This window comes from Paralichthys olivaceus, chromosome 8, assembly GCF_024713975.1.
Source record: "Paralichthys olivaceus isolate ysfri-2021 chromosome 8, ASM2471397v2, whole genome shotgun sequence".
In the NCBI taxonomy this organism is placed as follows: Eukaryota; Metazoa; Chordata; class Actinopteri; order Pleuronectiformes; family Paralichthyidae; genus Paralichthys; species Paralichthys olivaceus.
Window position 1 is genome coordinate 16403858 of NC_091100.1, and position 17511 is coordinate 16421368.

At 40.0% G+C, this 17511-nt stretch overlaps 1 protein-coding gene across 1 annotated transcript; it reads left to right on the forward strand.

Annotated features, from left to right (window-relative positions):
• Positions 1 to 8164: 8164 nt before the first annotated feature.
• Positions 8165 to 16624, forward strand: LOC109627446 (voltage-dependent calcium channel gamma-4 subunit). The gene is made up of 4 exons (XM_020083970.2): positions 8165 to 8532; positions 13715 to 13798; positions 15324 to 15464; positions 15924 to 16624. Exons 1-4 carry the CDS (start codon positions 8310 to 8312, stop codon positions 16472 to 16474), a joined length of 999 nt encoding a protein of 332 aa, XP_019939529.2. The 5' UTR covers positions 8165 to 8309; the 3' UTR covers positions 16475 to 16624.
• The last annotated feature ends 887 nt before the right edge of the window (positions 16625 to 17511 follow it).

The following is a 17511-nucleotide window of genomic DNA, read 5'->3' on the forward strand; positions in this document are numbered from 1 at the left end:
TTATAACATATGTTGGGTAAATAAAGTATATTTGTGCTTTTTCTACTGTTCCAATAGAAATCACACAGTTTGTGGTACTGTGTTTCAAAACTGATCGATCAATCAATAAATACATTTTTTATATACTCCATATTCACTTATCATAATTTGCCTCACAGGGCTTATATCATGGAAAACTGTTTGTTTAACACAGAGTGGAAATGTATATCAGTGAGCTCTTTTATGAAACAAATATTACAGTATCTGCTGAATTTTTTTCTTTGAGCTCAGTCACACAATAAAGATAATCTGAGAATACACCATAATAATTATGATCCATCTGAGTGACTGAGATGTGATGGACTGATCATCAGCAGGATGGAAACAGCTCATCTGCTTCATGCACTGATGAGCCCACGAACTGAACGAGAAGTTTCATCTACTGCTCTGAGGAGCTGATCTCCCCCACATCCAAACCGCACATTGCACTGTTGCAGGAAGCTAATGTATTTTTTGTGACACACTTTTAAATTAAACTGAATCGCTCCTACTGCTGCAAAATGAAAGAAGAAATAAATTAATTTTAAAAAATAATTTTGGACACATTCTCCTCTCAGTCTGCAGAAACTGGTTGTTTCTGATAAGAGGTAGCCCAGTGCCTTTTGACAACATCGCCATCTAGTGTCATTGCTGTGAAGACACACATCTTTCCATGAAAAAAAGAAAAGATAGCAGAAGCCACTGCATGAGAAAAGATTCACACCCCCAGATAACTTCTAGCTGTGGCTCATTCGTCAACTAACCAGGGGGTCGGTGGTTCGATTCCTGGATCCTCCTGTCAGAATTCTGAAGTGTCTGTCCTCAAATAGCTGTGTGCATGAGTGAGAGAAATGTTGAATGCGGCTTGTAAAGTCCTGTTAATAGTAAATACAAAACACTAAATACAGTCAATTCCACACCCAGAGGTGCAACGATTTAATGTAAAATAGATTTACTGAAGCACTACTGTTTAAATATATGTGGGAAATAAGACTGGAAAGGATGTGAGGCAAAGCGCTGGGTTTTGTCTCAGTTATTTTTATTGACTGAAATTCAGAGGTTTCTAATCAGCAAAGTTTTTCTCTGGATAACATTTTGTAAGGTGGTAAGAAACAGTTTAGCAGATGCTTTATTTTTTTAAAAAAAAGGGGCAATATAGTAATTTATTCAGTTATCTAACTTCTGAAATGGAAATATGGGGATAGGTCATTGAGTTATTTCACCTGCTGTGTAACAAGCCCTGTCTGACTTTGGCTTGGCCTCATCCATCTCTCGTATTCTCCAGTCCCCTCAAAACTCAAGAGACCTCTGTGAGATCGACTCCTCGTGGGCTGCAGGAGAGGGGGAACACTTCACTGCCACATCTTACCCTTATCTTATATACACATCCTATGTGTGTGTTTGTCCCTCTGCTTGGTGTTCACTGACAGAGAACGCAATAAGTGAGCAAATAAACAATATTTCTATATAATGCATCTGCACTTGTTCCCCTTCACTTCATCATCTTGCTCAATTCATTTAACAGGCTTATTGCTGCAGGGCAGGTTTGCTCCATATGTGAACATCAGCAGCTTACGGGCAATGACTTGTAGTTCGCTCTGCAAGTGGCCACTGATGTCTGGAGTCTGTATCGCCACATGTAGAGGGGAAGTATCAAACTGAGACACAGCACTTGAGTCATCTTTAAGAAAAAGGTACCTGTGTTTTCAAGGCTATAATACATTGGTTTATTTATTTTTTAAAGTCGACTGAAGCAACATCTAACAACTCGAAATTATAATTGAAATGTAATTTCTGCTAGTCAGTTTATTTTTACTCTACGCTTCATTTTTAGATGATTGCAGAGCAGATTTTATGTTCAACAATTTAAAACAGGGACATCTGTCAGATCTTTACCAACAACAGACAATTAGAAGAAATTCTACATCCAAATTAAACTATGAAATCTGTTTTTCTATGTTTTATTCACCCCTTTTAGTTATTTTGTTTCTTACACATAAATATTTTATGCACATTTTTAAATACAACACATATTTACAGTTAACCGTCTGAATTTCAAATATACAGCATAAATATTTTAAGACTAGCTTCTTTTTTACAGTCATCTTCTTTCAGGGTTAATATTTCCGGGGTATGAAACTGTGATAAAAGAAAATGAGATAAAATGGTAGAACATGTGTCTGAAGGAAACCCGCAGGTGGGTGTTACGTGTCAGAGCTGACATGCATCATGGCTACTGAGAAGTAAAGAAGACTAGAAGTATAGTGTCATATTTTCTAAGAAAAAGTAAAAGAGAAACCAGTTTGTCACACACAGTCACAGATGAAAAAGTCCAAACTCCAACATCATCACAGCTGGAAACATGATAAACTGGATGAGTTTTAAGGAAAAATGCACTTTGATCAAGTTGACGCTGCATTGCAGTGTCGGAGGCCAACAAGCGGCTTTCACATGACCACATTCAGATGGGAATAATGTGACACAGGCACGTTTTGTGGTGCACAAAGGCTGAAACCTCATTCGGAGGGAGAATTTAAGAAGGACACTGGTTGCTGCTGCAGAGCTGATAGATACAAACTAATTAAAATTGCATCAAAGAGTCAGTTTGTCTGGAGGAACCATTGCAGAGCAGAGTGACACAGAAAAAAAATGCATGAAAAATGTGAGAAATGTTAAAATTTACCAACCTAAACTACTTCATTTCTGTGTGTGGGTTCACTGCCTGTAAGAGGGAGGATTTGATGTATTTGAATTTAATTTGTGAGCCGTGCGCGGTTCTACCAAAGGTGAGGATTGGTGTGAGCAAGTTGTTTTGGCCAAAAAAGCTGATGGTGTAATATTAATAATCATTATCATCTGACATCAGACATCTCGTCTAAGAGAAGCAGTTCCAGCCATCACACAAGAGAAGGTAATGCAAGTACTTTTCTGTTCACTTTAGTATGGCTCTTCAAGGATAAACTGAAAAAGTGAAATGGTCCATCATTGGAAAAATGTTCGGCATCCTTGTAATGATCTCTCCATCCTGTGTCGTCCCTCCGTTTATACCTTCTACACCTTTCATCCTCTTTACTCCACCTGTCTGTCTCTTGTCTTTTCCCTGGCTACTTATAGAGAAGACACATCCTCTGTTGCCTTCTGCTGAATAAGTGAATTGTAAATGCAGCCAGTGTTTAATCTCCGTTCAGTCGGAGGCCTGAAGGACGAACACATGTGGAGCCTGAGGCTGCGAGCGTTTATCAGTCTCAGTCTCATTAATGCTGACAGTTGCAGCTTTTTCATGATTTCCCGCTCCATATCATGACCTTTGTGCTCTGTGCTTGCTCTACTTAGTGTAATCAAGTAATGAATTTGACTTAATATGATCGGATGGCTCTGCATGAGTGTGTGTGTGTGTTTATGTGTGTGTTTTATACTGTAGGGACCGGACTGATTAGCTCTTGACGCACTGACAGTATGATTTGTTTCATTCCAGCTGTGAGCCCTCTGCTCTTTTCTCTGAGGGCAGAACAAAATGAGATTTAACAGAGAGACACAAATACTTGAACAAAGTAATTGTTCAAGAAGAATGGGTTCTGAAGAAGGGTATTTGAATCAACACTAGAAAACTCCCTGAGGTGTGATTACTCATAAAATTCGAAGACACAGAGAAAGAATAAAGAGAGGAAGCTGACATGTTTCTCTCTGTTGTTTTATCTCCAGTGTAACAGCAGCTGAGAATAAGTTATTCAAACAGAATGAACGAATCAAAGTACAAATAACACAACAAAAATGTACAAAAAGTAAAAGTACAACATTCACTTTTGTAATTGAGTTAGAGTGAGTACTTGCTTTTAAATATACTTATATAAATATATAATATATAAGTATTAAAAGTAAAAGTACTTGCAGAGTGCAACATATTCCCAAATGCAAGGGACTAGTGGTGAAGTGGAGTAAAAGTGAAAAGCACCTGAAAATAAATTTACTTGATCAAAGTACATTTCAATGAAAAGTGTAATCGAGTACAGCAACTGAATAATTGTACTTAGTTACATTTCACCACTGGCGATGAGTCTGTTCAGTTATTTTCTCCGGCTGTTTGCACCAGAGACTATGAAGAAAGATCAGAGGATAAAGATCCTGAGACAAAGATTCTTCATTCTGTGTGAAAGTGGACTTTTGGTTTGCTCACTGCAAATCATGGTCTGGGCCACTGAGGCTCTCAAAGATTCATTCTAACCAACAACATCCCACACAGTGTTTCCCTCTGCTGCAGGAACAGAGGTTAGATAAAGAGGTAAACACATACAATTCCTTTAAATCATGTTTAAACTTAACTCATCACTGATTCATGGATTTAAATAATTCCCTTGCTTGTTTCTCACCTTTTATTGAACGAGAAAATTCTCAAACGATTGCCCAAATCAGTTATCAACAGGGAGATTTTTATTTGAAGATTTCACAATTTGGTTTCCTGAATTATTTAGAAGGAATTCCCTCTTTTTAATCACTGATGTTGTGCTGCCAGATCCAAAGCCTGGTTGGACTCGTGGGATGAGAAATTTAATGATTAAAGACTAAATCAGCCTTTTTCAAAATCTATAAAACCACCTGCTGCTCGCTGCCACCGACCAAAACACTCAGGAGTTTGAAACGTCAGCGGTGGACAGTGGACAGATGGAGCAGTGTCTCATTTCATGTGATTTGGACAAAATATACTTTCAATATTAGTAAACTCTGAACAAACAGGTGACTTGGTGACACTTTTACAGTTTGATAATGAAAACTGTTACCAGAATCACCACAGGCCAAGCAAACAGCCCATTCCAAACAGGTAGGTTTAGAATGACCACTGCACTTCTGCATCATTCATAAAGATAAACCAAAATATTTTAAAATATCCAAATACAAATGGAAAGTCTGTGAGGAATGACGGCCAAATAAGTTAAGATTCGTTGCAATAAACTGGACTTTTTCTTTAAAAAGATAACCCTCTATTTTATTGTAAAACAGGAAAAACAGGAAGTTGTGCTGGTGTAAATGAAAGGTTGTTGCAGCAGAGAGAGCCTCTGGCAGCCTGAGGGCTGAGTCTGTGTTTGCTTTCTTTAGCCCAATCTCTTATGCTCTTTATCTTTCACTCTTCTGCTGTAGACACTGTCTCCTCACACAGCTTCTCACTGGTGCCCATGTATCTTTACTTCCTCTCTTTCTAAAGGAAAACCAAACCATTGTTTTTTATGCCATGGGTAATAATGAGCGTGAACAGTGCTATGATGCTCCATCAAATTTGGGCGAGCGTTTTCCAATTCTTATGTTTGCATTTGAGGAAAATGAAAAAACTCTCTGGAGCCAGTTTTGCAGCTTCAGTCATCCTAAGAGCTGAGCAGTGATATCACACTGCACATTCAACCGCACAGAGACTCATCATCTCTGCAACTTTGATCTTTTTTTCCACAAAAGAGAATGTGGTGTATTTGTTGACAGTCAAACAGGTCTTCTACAACTATCTCATAACACTCAGGTTGTTCCCTGATGTGGAATAATAGTGAGTGGAGGGAAGAAAAAATGGCTTTGACAAAATGACAAGAATTTTGAATTAAAACCTCTGTATGGAAATAAACTCTGAACTAGAAGAGACTGCAAACCAAAGTCCAACAGTCCCCCTTTGAAACCACATTTAAATTAACTACATCTGGAATTTTATTTGGAGCTGCATTGAACTGCACCCACTCATAAATATCAGCATCATCAAGATCCATTCATTTTAATCTGAGAAATCAACAACAAAAAATCCCAGATCCACCTTTTTTTTTTTTTTTAAAGGGAACAGTGTACATTAATCAGTATGAGCACAATGGCTCATACACTGTAAATGTACCAGAGTGTGTCTTTAGGACTGATTTTCATCTGCAGTCCCTGGCAGGTTGATTTTGAAACAATCAAAGAAATAACACATACAGAAACAAGCAGACAACAAACTTTAGCACGTAGACATGCGTAAAAAACACATAAGCACATATACAGACACAAAGCACAGCCAGTTAATAGAACAATGATTAGATTATATATGAATAGACAAAAGCACATGACCAGCACAAATATTTAATTTCAATGTTGTAGGTCCAGAGTCAAAATGACACATATCAAAACTTGTGCTCCGTTTGTTCCCCTGAAGCCTGAAATCATATTCTTTGAGTCAGAGTTGAACTTTTCCCACATTTCCCAGCTGGTATATATCTTCTTTGAATGTTTAATGTTTCTTCTCTTCTTTCCTCTGTCAGTCTTTCATCTTCCTCTTCTCCTTATTTCCCTCGTTCGATCTTCAAAAGAACCAAGATCCAAAAGCGACGGCATTAACCCTGCGTTCTCGTCAAAATCCGTCTGAATTTCTTGACAAAACAATTTCAAAAGAAATAACAAATTACTTCCATGAAGGGGTGTCCAATTTCAAATCTAAATAGCCCCAGCACTTTGGCACTCTCACTGATCACTGTGCTCTGCACCAGGCAGCCGTGCAGCATTCAGCTCATGCACTAGACAGATTGTGGCGGATACTCAAAACACGTGCAAAAAAAAAAACCTACTATCAACACTGAAGTTCAGAGAGGTCATAGAGAAGATGCCAAAATCTGCATGGAAGAAGAAAACACCATGAGAAAGGAGGAAGCTGGAAGAAGAGATGGCAATTACCAGCGTGAATGGCCAAAGCAGGGACAATGGAGAGGCTGGAAAGAGGAGAGAGGAAGAAGAAACTTTGGAACATGGAGATGAAGAATGGAGGTCATTATCAGTGGCCCCTGTGTAGCCTCATCACCACTGCCACAGTAGGAAGGCTGTCTGAAAAACCCACGGGTTAATCACACTGAGATGTAGCAGCCATCAGACAGAACCTGGGGGGGAGCAGAGACAATACACTTGAAAGCCAAACCACATGAGGCTTCGGAAGAGGAGGATGACTCTGAGAGGAAGAGGAACAGCTTGGCTTGTTGTGTTCACTGTGTAGTAAGTCTGTAGTGTAAATATTAGATCTGTTCTGTGGAGTTTCAAGGTTGGGGTTTGAATTATTGATATGTATAGATACAATTTAGTTTTTCCATATTGCTCACAGACTGGCTGGTTAAAGAGATTCATATATTATATAATATATTATATAATTATAATATAAAACAATAATAGTCTGTTGGTGGTATCACAGCTTTCTTTACACTTATTCTACCAAAATATTCTACCAAAGTAATTGTTTTGTCTGCTGATACAACCTAAAGCATCTCTGTTCCGCTCACCTGCTGAGACACCCCCACTCTCACCACTGTGTTGAGACGACAGAGGTCCAGCAGACGTCTTCCACCTCGATCCACAAACACAGAGCTGAGCCCAGTCCGTTGCATCACAGCCACAAATGTTGGACATCATGCTTCACACACAAACACACACTTTTTGCTTTCAAAGGACCAGGAAATGATTCAGATCTTAACAAGGGTGCCCTTAGCCAAAAGGGTGGAACAGTACAAAAATGCATGTTGCCTCCCTCTTTGTGCCAGTGAGAAAAACAAGAAAAAAAAAATTCTGCAAACATGCTGAGGTCTTAAAGTGACAAGTCCGGATCCTGTTAATACACATTATGAGACTTAATTCATTTAGGGGACATCTGAGTCTGACTTTGTGCTTTCTTTCCCACTTCCTTTAGGAGCTGGTTCATCTTGCAAGCAACTTCAAAGTGGTTTTGGGTGTATTCTGTGGTCGCCTATATGTAAGTTTGATTGTTTCGTGAAGTGATAGGATACTTTCTTGCTCACAGAAGATGCTGGATTCTCTTCTCTCTAACATTAGTGTCTGTGTAAGTCTCTGATGTTTTCCTCCTCCAGCAGCAGTTCCTCACTCACCCTTCCAATTGGCTGTAGCTATGGAAGGTGTGGTCTGGATGAAGGAATCATCCTAATTCACTCACTGCAAAGAAAGTGTTGCAGGACCAAGATATGTGTTAGTCTGATGGGTTTCTAATGCATTGTAAAGGTGCTCTTGTTCAAGGAATATATCTCCAGATTTCAGCCACCTGTGGCAGGATTTAAATTCACAGAACAGGAAAACTGCTCTTGCGTCAGGATCTGCGACTTGGACTGAACTCCAGCTGAAGTTTACGAGGTAGAGGAGCGCTTAAGGAGCAGTTACGCACCGAGACTTGGCTCGATGAGGAGGAAAACCCGCGAGATGCGAGCGCTTCTTCTTCTGACCATATCCATAGGCACAGTGCGCTCCTCCTCGCCGTGCGCGTAAGCTGCCTGTGGAGGACCGGCACATTATGAGACGCCATGGCATGTTGTGAGCGAGGGGTTCAGACTCTGGTCGCCATCGTGGGGGCCTTCGCCGCGTTCAGCCTTATGACCATCGCCATCGGCACCGACTACTGGCTCTACTCCCGCGCGTACATTTGCAACGCCACCAATGTCACCACGGATGAGACCCAGATGCAGACCAAGAAAGTGAAAGGCGACCTGACGCACTCTGGACTGTGGAGGATTTGCTGCATTGAAGGTAAGTGTTAGTTCGATAAGTTGGTGTCTCACTTTTTTGTTTTAACTTCAGCGCTAAACATGATTTTGTTTACTGGTGTACCAGATGCTCTCCCTCTGATTGTTTAGAATGTAGAAGTGGCAACGTGTGATCACATATTCACAACGTGTCATAGATTTGGAGAAAAGCATAAAGTGAAAATGAGTCGAAAAAAACCGTGAATATTCGCAATCTAGTGTTGTCACACCACGGGATGGTGTGACAACACATCAAAAACACATCAAAAATGGAAACCACCCACAGGGTTCAACATAATCACACCATCATCGACCTGTTGCTAAATGCTAGAAATATAATTTATAGTAGAAGGTTAAGTGGAAGCGATGCTTTATAGGAGAAACTGGAGGGAAACTGTTGCTTGTTGCGCACAAAGGCGGTTCTCTGTGTGCGTAAAGACGCGATTCCATCGGTTTTCCTTGTAAATAATTTAGTTTGTCTTAGAAAAAAACAAATGTATGATTACATTAATTTAACCATCTTGGTTTTACAGTTATAATTTAAGTATCCATTCTAATTGTCTCATAAATGTAATATAGCTGTTTGGCAATTGCTTGGATTGAAATAATTGCTTGGATTGAAATAAGATTTTCTTTTTATCTCCTGCTTTTCTTGCGTATCCATGTTCCACAACCACAAACACGCCTGCGGAGACGTGGACTGGGCTCCCTCTGTCGGGTGAGCAGCTCGTCGTTGTGTGGACAGCATCAGTAACAGTTACGCACGACTGATTAATCGCAATCGATGTAACCAATCAGTTGATTCGTGAAAGTTTAGTCGCTCGTGACGTCTGCTATCAGCACTACGTGACGTGGCGCTGTTCACTTCTCCTGGTGCTGAAATCTCCACCACCTCTCCAAATCTGATCTTTAAAGGTCCAGTGTGTAAGATTTAGGTGAAAGGGAACTATTGGCACAAATTGAATGTAGAATAATCCTCATGATGTTTTCACTAGTTCGTTTCATCTAAATTGTATGAATTGTAGTTTTCTTTACCACAGAAAAGGCCCTTTATATTCAAATACTTTATATTTACATCAAGGGGGTTCTCTCTTTTTTTACATTAGTCCAGACTGGACAAACTAAACACCTTTTGAATTTTTATGACAATTAAAGGCTACCACAGGTTCTTTTACATGTTTGGGAGGAGAGGGTGAGGTGAGGGGTGTTCAGCTGCAACATGCAATTTCAACACTAGATATCACTAAATTCTACACACTGTACCTTTAACCTATTCAGCAACCACAGGCTAAATACATCTATGCTAGACAGCCTCCATAGAGAGCCAGCAATAACAAGCTGGAGGCTAGAACAGTATGACTGAGGGCTTCTGCTTTCCCACCTTCAACCAAACAAATACTAAGTTCAATAAGCATAAAACCAGTATATTTTAATATGACCGTTGAACCTTCAGTACATCCAAACTGCTGAAATGAGAATATTTGTTTGATATGTCTGAGGATAGCAAATCACAGCAAATTACTTTAAAAGTTCAGTGCAGAATTTGGTGGTGAAGTTGCATGTTGCAGCTGAACACCCCTCACCTCACCCTCCCTTTTCAAACATGAAAAAGAACCTGTGGTAGCCTTAAATTTTCATGAAAACTCAAAAGTTGTTTAGTTTGTCCAGTTTGAACAACTCACACTCTGAGAAGTGTTTTACATGATGATGTATGCAGCCATTATAGAAGTGACACTTGAATTTTCATGCACTGGAGTTTGAGATTTAGAGATTTCTATTCCTGGATTTCGTGTTACGTTACTCAAAAGACAGGTTCCCTGTGTCTCGTTCCCTCGAGAGAGTCATCAGCAGGAGTGAGATGTAGTGCTAGCTGTTCTTAAACGTCTGCAGTCATTTTCCACCGTTCCTCTCTCTCTCTACACGTATAGTCACATACAGAGCTGAAACTGAAGGTAACGCACCCTCTCTTGCTCTTACTCTTTTTATTTCGCTCACATGCACACATACATATATGCATGTCACATTGGCACATATGCCACATTTGAGTTAAGGTCAATCTAAGTGTCCTTTGTTGGTACACCTGTATCTGCAACTGATGCTACCAGAGCCAAAAGACCAGTGTCTGGGATTTTTCTAAACCAAAAAGGGGGCCACAATTTACAGAGGGGCCAATTATATGTCCAAATTCATGCCCAATTCCTGATGCAAGTGCACATTCCTTGTTTACTGTTATCTCTATAGCTTTGAGAAAAGCCACACATCATTGAATATATTTTGTTCCATTCAAGCATGTGTACTTCAAAAAAGCTTAATAAATTAAAATGCTTAACGAATCGTCAAATGTATTGTTAGTGTTGTTAGTACATGATTAGTTTTTATGCTGGGGCCAGTGCCCCCCTGTCTCTTCCCCTTGATCCGTCCCTTCACCAAGAGCTCTGTGAAGTCAGAGTGACGATGACCTCAGTCAAAGGTTTGCTTTCTATTGACTTAAAACATTAAGCAACTGGGATGCACCTTTGATACTTATTTGCAGTAGAATCATTCTTTATGTTCCCTTGTAGCCTACCTGTTTGTGGTTGTTTTGAAAGTATCTACTTGGTTTTGGTTTCTTTCTTGCCCTGAAGTCTAATCCTTTCTCAGAAAGAAATGGGAAGAGGGACTCTAATGAGTTATATTAGGTCAAGTGAGAGGCATAAACTATGGTTAAGCCGCGGGAGTCTTTGGCTAACCTTGTAGAAGAAATCACGTTGGTCTGTGTGCCGAGCTGACATCTGTATGAGTGTCGAATCTTGTCAAACACACAGGAGGCTCACTGAAGGTGAGCGTTGGTGGCAAATTAGCTTTTCAAAGGAAACAAATTGATGTTGTTCTTCAGCCAATCATGCTGAAATAAAAATACAACTCGTACTTGCTAAAGCCCCATCACACCAAGTGTTACCTGATTATATGAGCTTTTGTATCAGGAAGACTGATTTCTGCTTCTGGGGCTTTTTGTGTGTGTGTGTTTGTGTGTGTTTATGCTTACTGAATGCATTAGTAAGATGTCAAAGGCGTCCTCTGAGAAGCGGAGCTAGAAATGTGATTCTGGGTTGCCGGGGGGGAGGTTGCCATGGTGAAGCTATGCTGAGTAATAAAAGATGGGCTCCGAGCTCTCAGACAGATGGGCTCTGGGGAGATACCTCCCCTACTGAGCTCGCTCTCTTTCCCTCTCATTCTTTCACACCGTCTTTCCTCGGGTTATTAACTCCCTGGGCCTCCATGTAGGATTTATTTTATATAATAACTTTTCTTTGACATCTCTTTACTTTTGGTTTGATCTGATTTCTTTATTATTTGTTGCTGTTCTTAACTATGCACCTGTCACTTTTTTCCAATATCTTTTGGAGGGAACAATCATGGGTAAATCCAATTACATTGAAACAGCGATCTCTGAAATATAAAATACATGCACCTAGGGTACTGCATACATTACACAGTGATTGTGCTGCTGTATCGATCCAAAGAGGGTGCTTAGCACATAAAAAATTCAACGGTAGCTGAGAGAAGGCTGAAGAGGGAAAGAATTAACAACATGAGATAGGACAGAATTGTGTAATTGAGACGTGACAGTGGTGAGTGTGTGTTGAGGCTGAGAGTTGAAAGAGACTGAATGAATGAGGTTGAGAGAGTCTGGACTGCTAAATATGTTTTTTTTATTTTTTTTCTCTCTTTTCTGTCTCTTTTCATTCTTCTCCAGCACTCTCAGACACAAACCATAAAGAAACTGCAGACAAATGCCATGTCCAAACTTTCTAAGAAAAGTTGAAGGGGCTCTGGGTAAACACCATACACTGTATACAAAGATGAACAACGCATCGCCACATTCTCCCACTATCCAACAATAAAACTATCTTATTAGCAGTCTGAGTCTGGGCTCCTACTTATACATATTCTCGACCAATCATGAGTCAGTCTCAGCTGTCATCACTACTTTTCACCACATTTTAATAGCATCAAATAGGTATTTAAAACAAAAGTTACTGGAAAAATTACGACTTTAACATACATCAGTGGATAAAAACGACCTAAAATTATAGACACCGTCTTTGAGAAAAATTCATTCGACTTTTTAGATTTGTCTATGTCCCATTCCCCAACATGGAGGAGGCACCTCAGCAGGTGGTGATCGAGGCGTTTTGGATTCACTTTTGAGGAGAAGTCACGTTGCACATGAAGGAGTGGGCGGTTCAGAGTTGCAGGTTTCATCATGGTTGTACAATTAAACACCACAAAGAAATAATGTACCTCATCTGTGCATTTTCTGGTCACTTTAACACTTCTGACCAATATTTGCTATGAAACATTTTTTTTAAATTGGCAATTTGGATTTTCTATGATTTAATAAAAGTTGACTGAATGTTAAAGTTGACAATTATAGGCAATCTGTTTAAATTAAATAACCTACCTCATCGACTCACTGAAGAAGCATTATCTCACCTAATATCCAACTATATTAAGAGCTTATGCTATTACAATTTAGTATTTTAAAATAAATCTGGAGAATTCACTCTATGATAAGTCTAGTTCATGTGTCATTGTTAAGGGTTTAATGTTATTAACTTCATACATAAATTCGAATAGATAGATTATTCTCATGTCAGGTGACACATCTGGTTTTTTGGTGTCTGGCATCGTCTCAAAGCCACTAACACAACAACAAAGACAGAGACAAGAGGCAGCCGTGAAAATCAGGCATCAGATTTTTTAAATCAAAGTCTAATCTTTTAATATTCATAATGCCCCAATGTTTTATTCTCTTAAAAGTGGAGGGAAGATTTTCTCAGAGAAGAGACTGGGTCTTTGAATAAAAGGTGCCTGAGGGCTCGAGAACTTCAGAAACCCAGATCCACACATGCAGCTTGTCCTGAAATTGTTTCTGACACAGTTAGAGGGGAAAACAGTCGAGTTCTCCACCACTATAGATATTCTTCACCATTAAAGACACTGTTTTCCATATCTTATTTATCTGAGAATCAAGAAAGCTGCGTGTTGATTCAGCGGATGGTCAACATGTAGTTTCTCTCACATCTTCTGTATTAAACAAAGCTTCTTGTGTCACGCTCTATTATAAAGACGCAGTATTTTCCTTTCACTGCTGTCATTGTTTTTCAGTCGCATTAACATTTGTGCTTCTGGCTTCTCCGCAGGTATCAATAAAGGAAGCTGTTTCCGGATCAATCACTTCCCGGAGGATAATGACTATGACACAGACAGCTCTGAGTACATCTTACGTAAGTGATTGCAACATCTTATCTTCAAACGCTTCATCCCTTAATCTGCTCGCTTCTCTTTTCTTTTTTGTCTTTTTTTGGGAGTGGTGATGAAGTTAGCACTGGGGTACTTAATGTGTCATGACATCTCCATCCCTCCCCCATAAAAGCCTGATGTCATGACACTAATTGGAGCTATAGAAATGATGAAGTGTGTTGTGGGCTGATGAGTAATATGTCTCGTCTCCACATTAGAGAGAGAACACCGCTCACATTCGACCGAGGTAGTTTAACGAAGGTGTCGGTGAGAGAGGTCACTCTGAGCACAGGCACTGAAAGATATATAACCTCTGCTATTGCTACTATTTCATCCATATTTGTTCAGATGAGATTTACCTGTAAATTTGAGGAAATTAAATCAAGCCCTCTCTTGGTTACCATCATGGAAATGCAAGAGCGTCTGGTGAAGTGACTGAGAACCAGGGCGCAGTATCTGAATATTGATCTGTTGATCCTAACAGTCTGTTTTTGCTTCTTCCTTCACTCCCTATATTTCTGTGACAGAGGTACGACACATGTCAGCCACACCTGCCACATATTGTTATATTCAGGGGCCAGTTGGGCTTCAGATATCACATTGCTTGGCGCAGGAGCAGTTTAATGTTTGTATAGTTGACAGTTTGCCTGAAGTGTTAGGGGATTACAGTTGAGGGTTTAAAGTACTTCAACTCTTGATGTAAAAATACAAGAAACTAATCTCATGTGTTTGAATAACCTCATGAATAACAATTATACTGTCTACACAAGGTGAATAAATAAATCAAATCCTTTCACTTATGACTGTTACGTATTACTGTATTATTCCTGCTACTGTGACTGATACAATAGTACTATAGTGAGTAGTACTTTTAATGGCACTAATATAAATCACAGACTGCGAGAGTCACTGACAATGAATTTTTTCGGGTCAGTGTGAATATTCATGTTGGAGCTTTTGCAAATGTAACCACAATATATTTCTTTGTCAATACAAAAGCAAACTAATATTTTAATATTTAAGGATATATTTAAGGTTCAAACACAATATATACTTAGATACTTAATATATACTTGACACAAAAAAACAAACAAGTGTTGCCTTGTGAACTTGTGAATCTCCAGAACGCCTTGAGGAAATTGAGCTAATATAAAGATTTACTTGGACTAATGGATGAAGTTATTAGAATTTAAGGTCACTGATACCTTACAAATCCATGTTTTGACTTGTGACCACATTATTTTAAGAATGCTTTGAAAGGGAATCCCTTTTCACAAATGCAAGGTCACTGTGGCTTCACAAAACAGGTTTGATATTTCAAGTCTGTTTTCAGAGAAATTCTTCTCATTTTGACCAGTTGTCAACTGGACTCAAAGATTAGCTGATTGAATTTCAGGATTTTTAGTTATCTTTGGCACTCGTAAAAAAACAAGGACTTTACCCAGCATGTGTTTCTTCTTTTGCACTGACAGTGAGGCCCTTCTCTCTTGTCCTCTGTCTCTTGAACAGGTATAGTACGTGCATCAAGCCTTTTCCCCATCCTCAGCAACGTCCTGCTGATGCTGGGTGGCCTGTGTGTCGGTGTTGGACGCATCTACAGCAGCAGGAACAACATCCTGCTCAGTGCTGGCATCCTGTTTGTGGCTGCAGGTACGACAAAACTGACACCTGGGCGTGAACAAAACGATTGTGTTGCAGACGGAGGGAGAGGCTGTCAGCAGGCAGAACGAGAAGACAGACACAAGACAAGAAGGTTTCCCTTTAGTGACTTTGGTGACTCCTGATTGGTTGTGTGCATCAGCGGGACCCCACTTCCCCAGCTCCATCCTTCACTTGATACTTTGGAGACTTTGGCTCCGAATTTGCAAGATAGCAGTGTTCGTATCCAGGATATTTTCCATTCATTTCTACTACTAGGAAGTGCAGGAACGTTGTTTGACTTTAATTACATGTTCTTAGGTCTTGACTGTGAAGTATAGATCAATAGGGCTGTAACAATAATAGCAGTAAAGTGTGTATGTGCAGAATGTTATTGTCAATTCTTGTGTTTACACTTTATGGATTTTACATTTCTCCCTCCATCTTTCTTTCTCTCACTTCTGTCTCCAGGCCTAAGCAACATCATCGGCATCATCGTTTACATCTCCAGCAACGCCGGCGATCCCAGTGACAAGAAAGACGAGGACAAGAAAAACCACTACAACTACGGCTGGTCCTTTTACTTCGGCGCCCTCTCCTTCATTGTGGCCGAGTCGGTGGGCGTTCTTGCCATCAACATTTACATCGAGAAAAACAAAGAGACGCGCTTCCGAGCCAGGCACGACTTCATCAAAACCATACCCTCCTCTTCACCTTACTCCCGCATCCCAAGTTACCGCCACAGACGAAGGCGCTCACGCTCCAGCTCCAGATCTACTGACCCGTCCCGTGAGCCCTCCCCAGTAGGGATGAAGATCGGTGGAGGAGGAGGAGGAGGGTTGGGAATGGGGTTGCCGATGGGGGATATATCCCTGTACACCCTCAGTCGGGACCCCCTGAAGGGTGGAAGTGGGGCTGCAGGGCCCTACAGCCCTGAGAGGGACTCTGGCTTTTTACAAGTCCACAACTGCTTCCAAAAGGATCTGAAAGATGGAGTGAACAGGAGGACGACGCCGGTATGAGGTCAGGAGTGTATCGCTGCTTGACGGAGCACATTAGATATTGTACAGTTGATGAGAAAGGACAATTCCCACCCTGGGGCTGTTCAGGCAGCAGCGATTAAAAGGTCAGAGCTCAAAATTGTTTTCCTTGCGTCCCTCTGTGACAGAAAAGTGCCAGTCTGCATTTCATTCAGAGAACTGATAACAAAAATAACTCTTTTATGATACAACTCAATATCTTGGTTAAGCATTAATTCTAAAAATGTGGTGCCCATTATTTGTGACTTCTGCTCTTACACAAAAGGATTAAAATATTGCACTGGTATTCTCTGAAGGACAGTCACTGAAGACTTGATAAAAGGAAGAACCTTTCAGATGTGATTCTCAGCATTATAAAGATTCTGGTTATTGAACTTCAGGTAAACACGTTTTTTCTTCTAAAGTAGCTGCGCAGTGTTCGGAAAATCTAATTATTTCTTTTATCCCGACAGAAGAGAATTTTTTTCTACAAAAGTGTTTGCTAAAATGAAATGGTACACTTGATTGTTTGTAATCCAAGTATAATTGTATTGTGTTTGTTTGTAACTTTGTAATACAACTGGTGCTAACTAGTACACCTTTGATCGTCTTAAGCCTTCTCAACTGCCATTTGAATACTCCTCTCTCAAGCTTGGTCATGAGTTGTGTGATAAATGTGTGTGTTATGTGAAAGTGTGCGATCTGCCTCTGAAACACTGCCACACTAAGATTATAACTGTAGATAAATATCAACAAAAATGACAGGACACAAAGTAATGTGAGTACATTCCAGTATGCTGTGTGATGTATCAGTATAAACACTATTTGTACAGACTGTGTATGTGTGTGTGTGTGTAGTTTGCGCTCCCTTCACTCAGGGACGATGAATTATTTTCCGTCAGACAGTTCCAGTAAAGGAAGAGGTGAGATCAAACTGTGTGAGTTAATATGATTTTTGCTTCTGCTGCCCAGTCTTCACTAATGCAGATGTTTATAAAACAAACTGTCTTTTCTTAAGTGTGTAAGATCTAGGTGAAAGG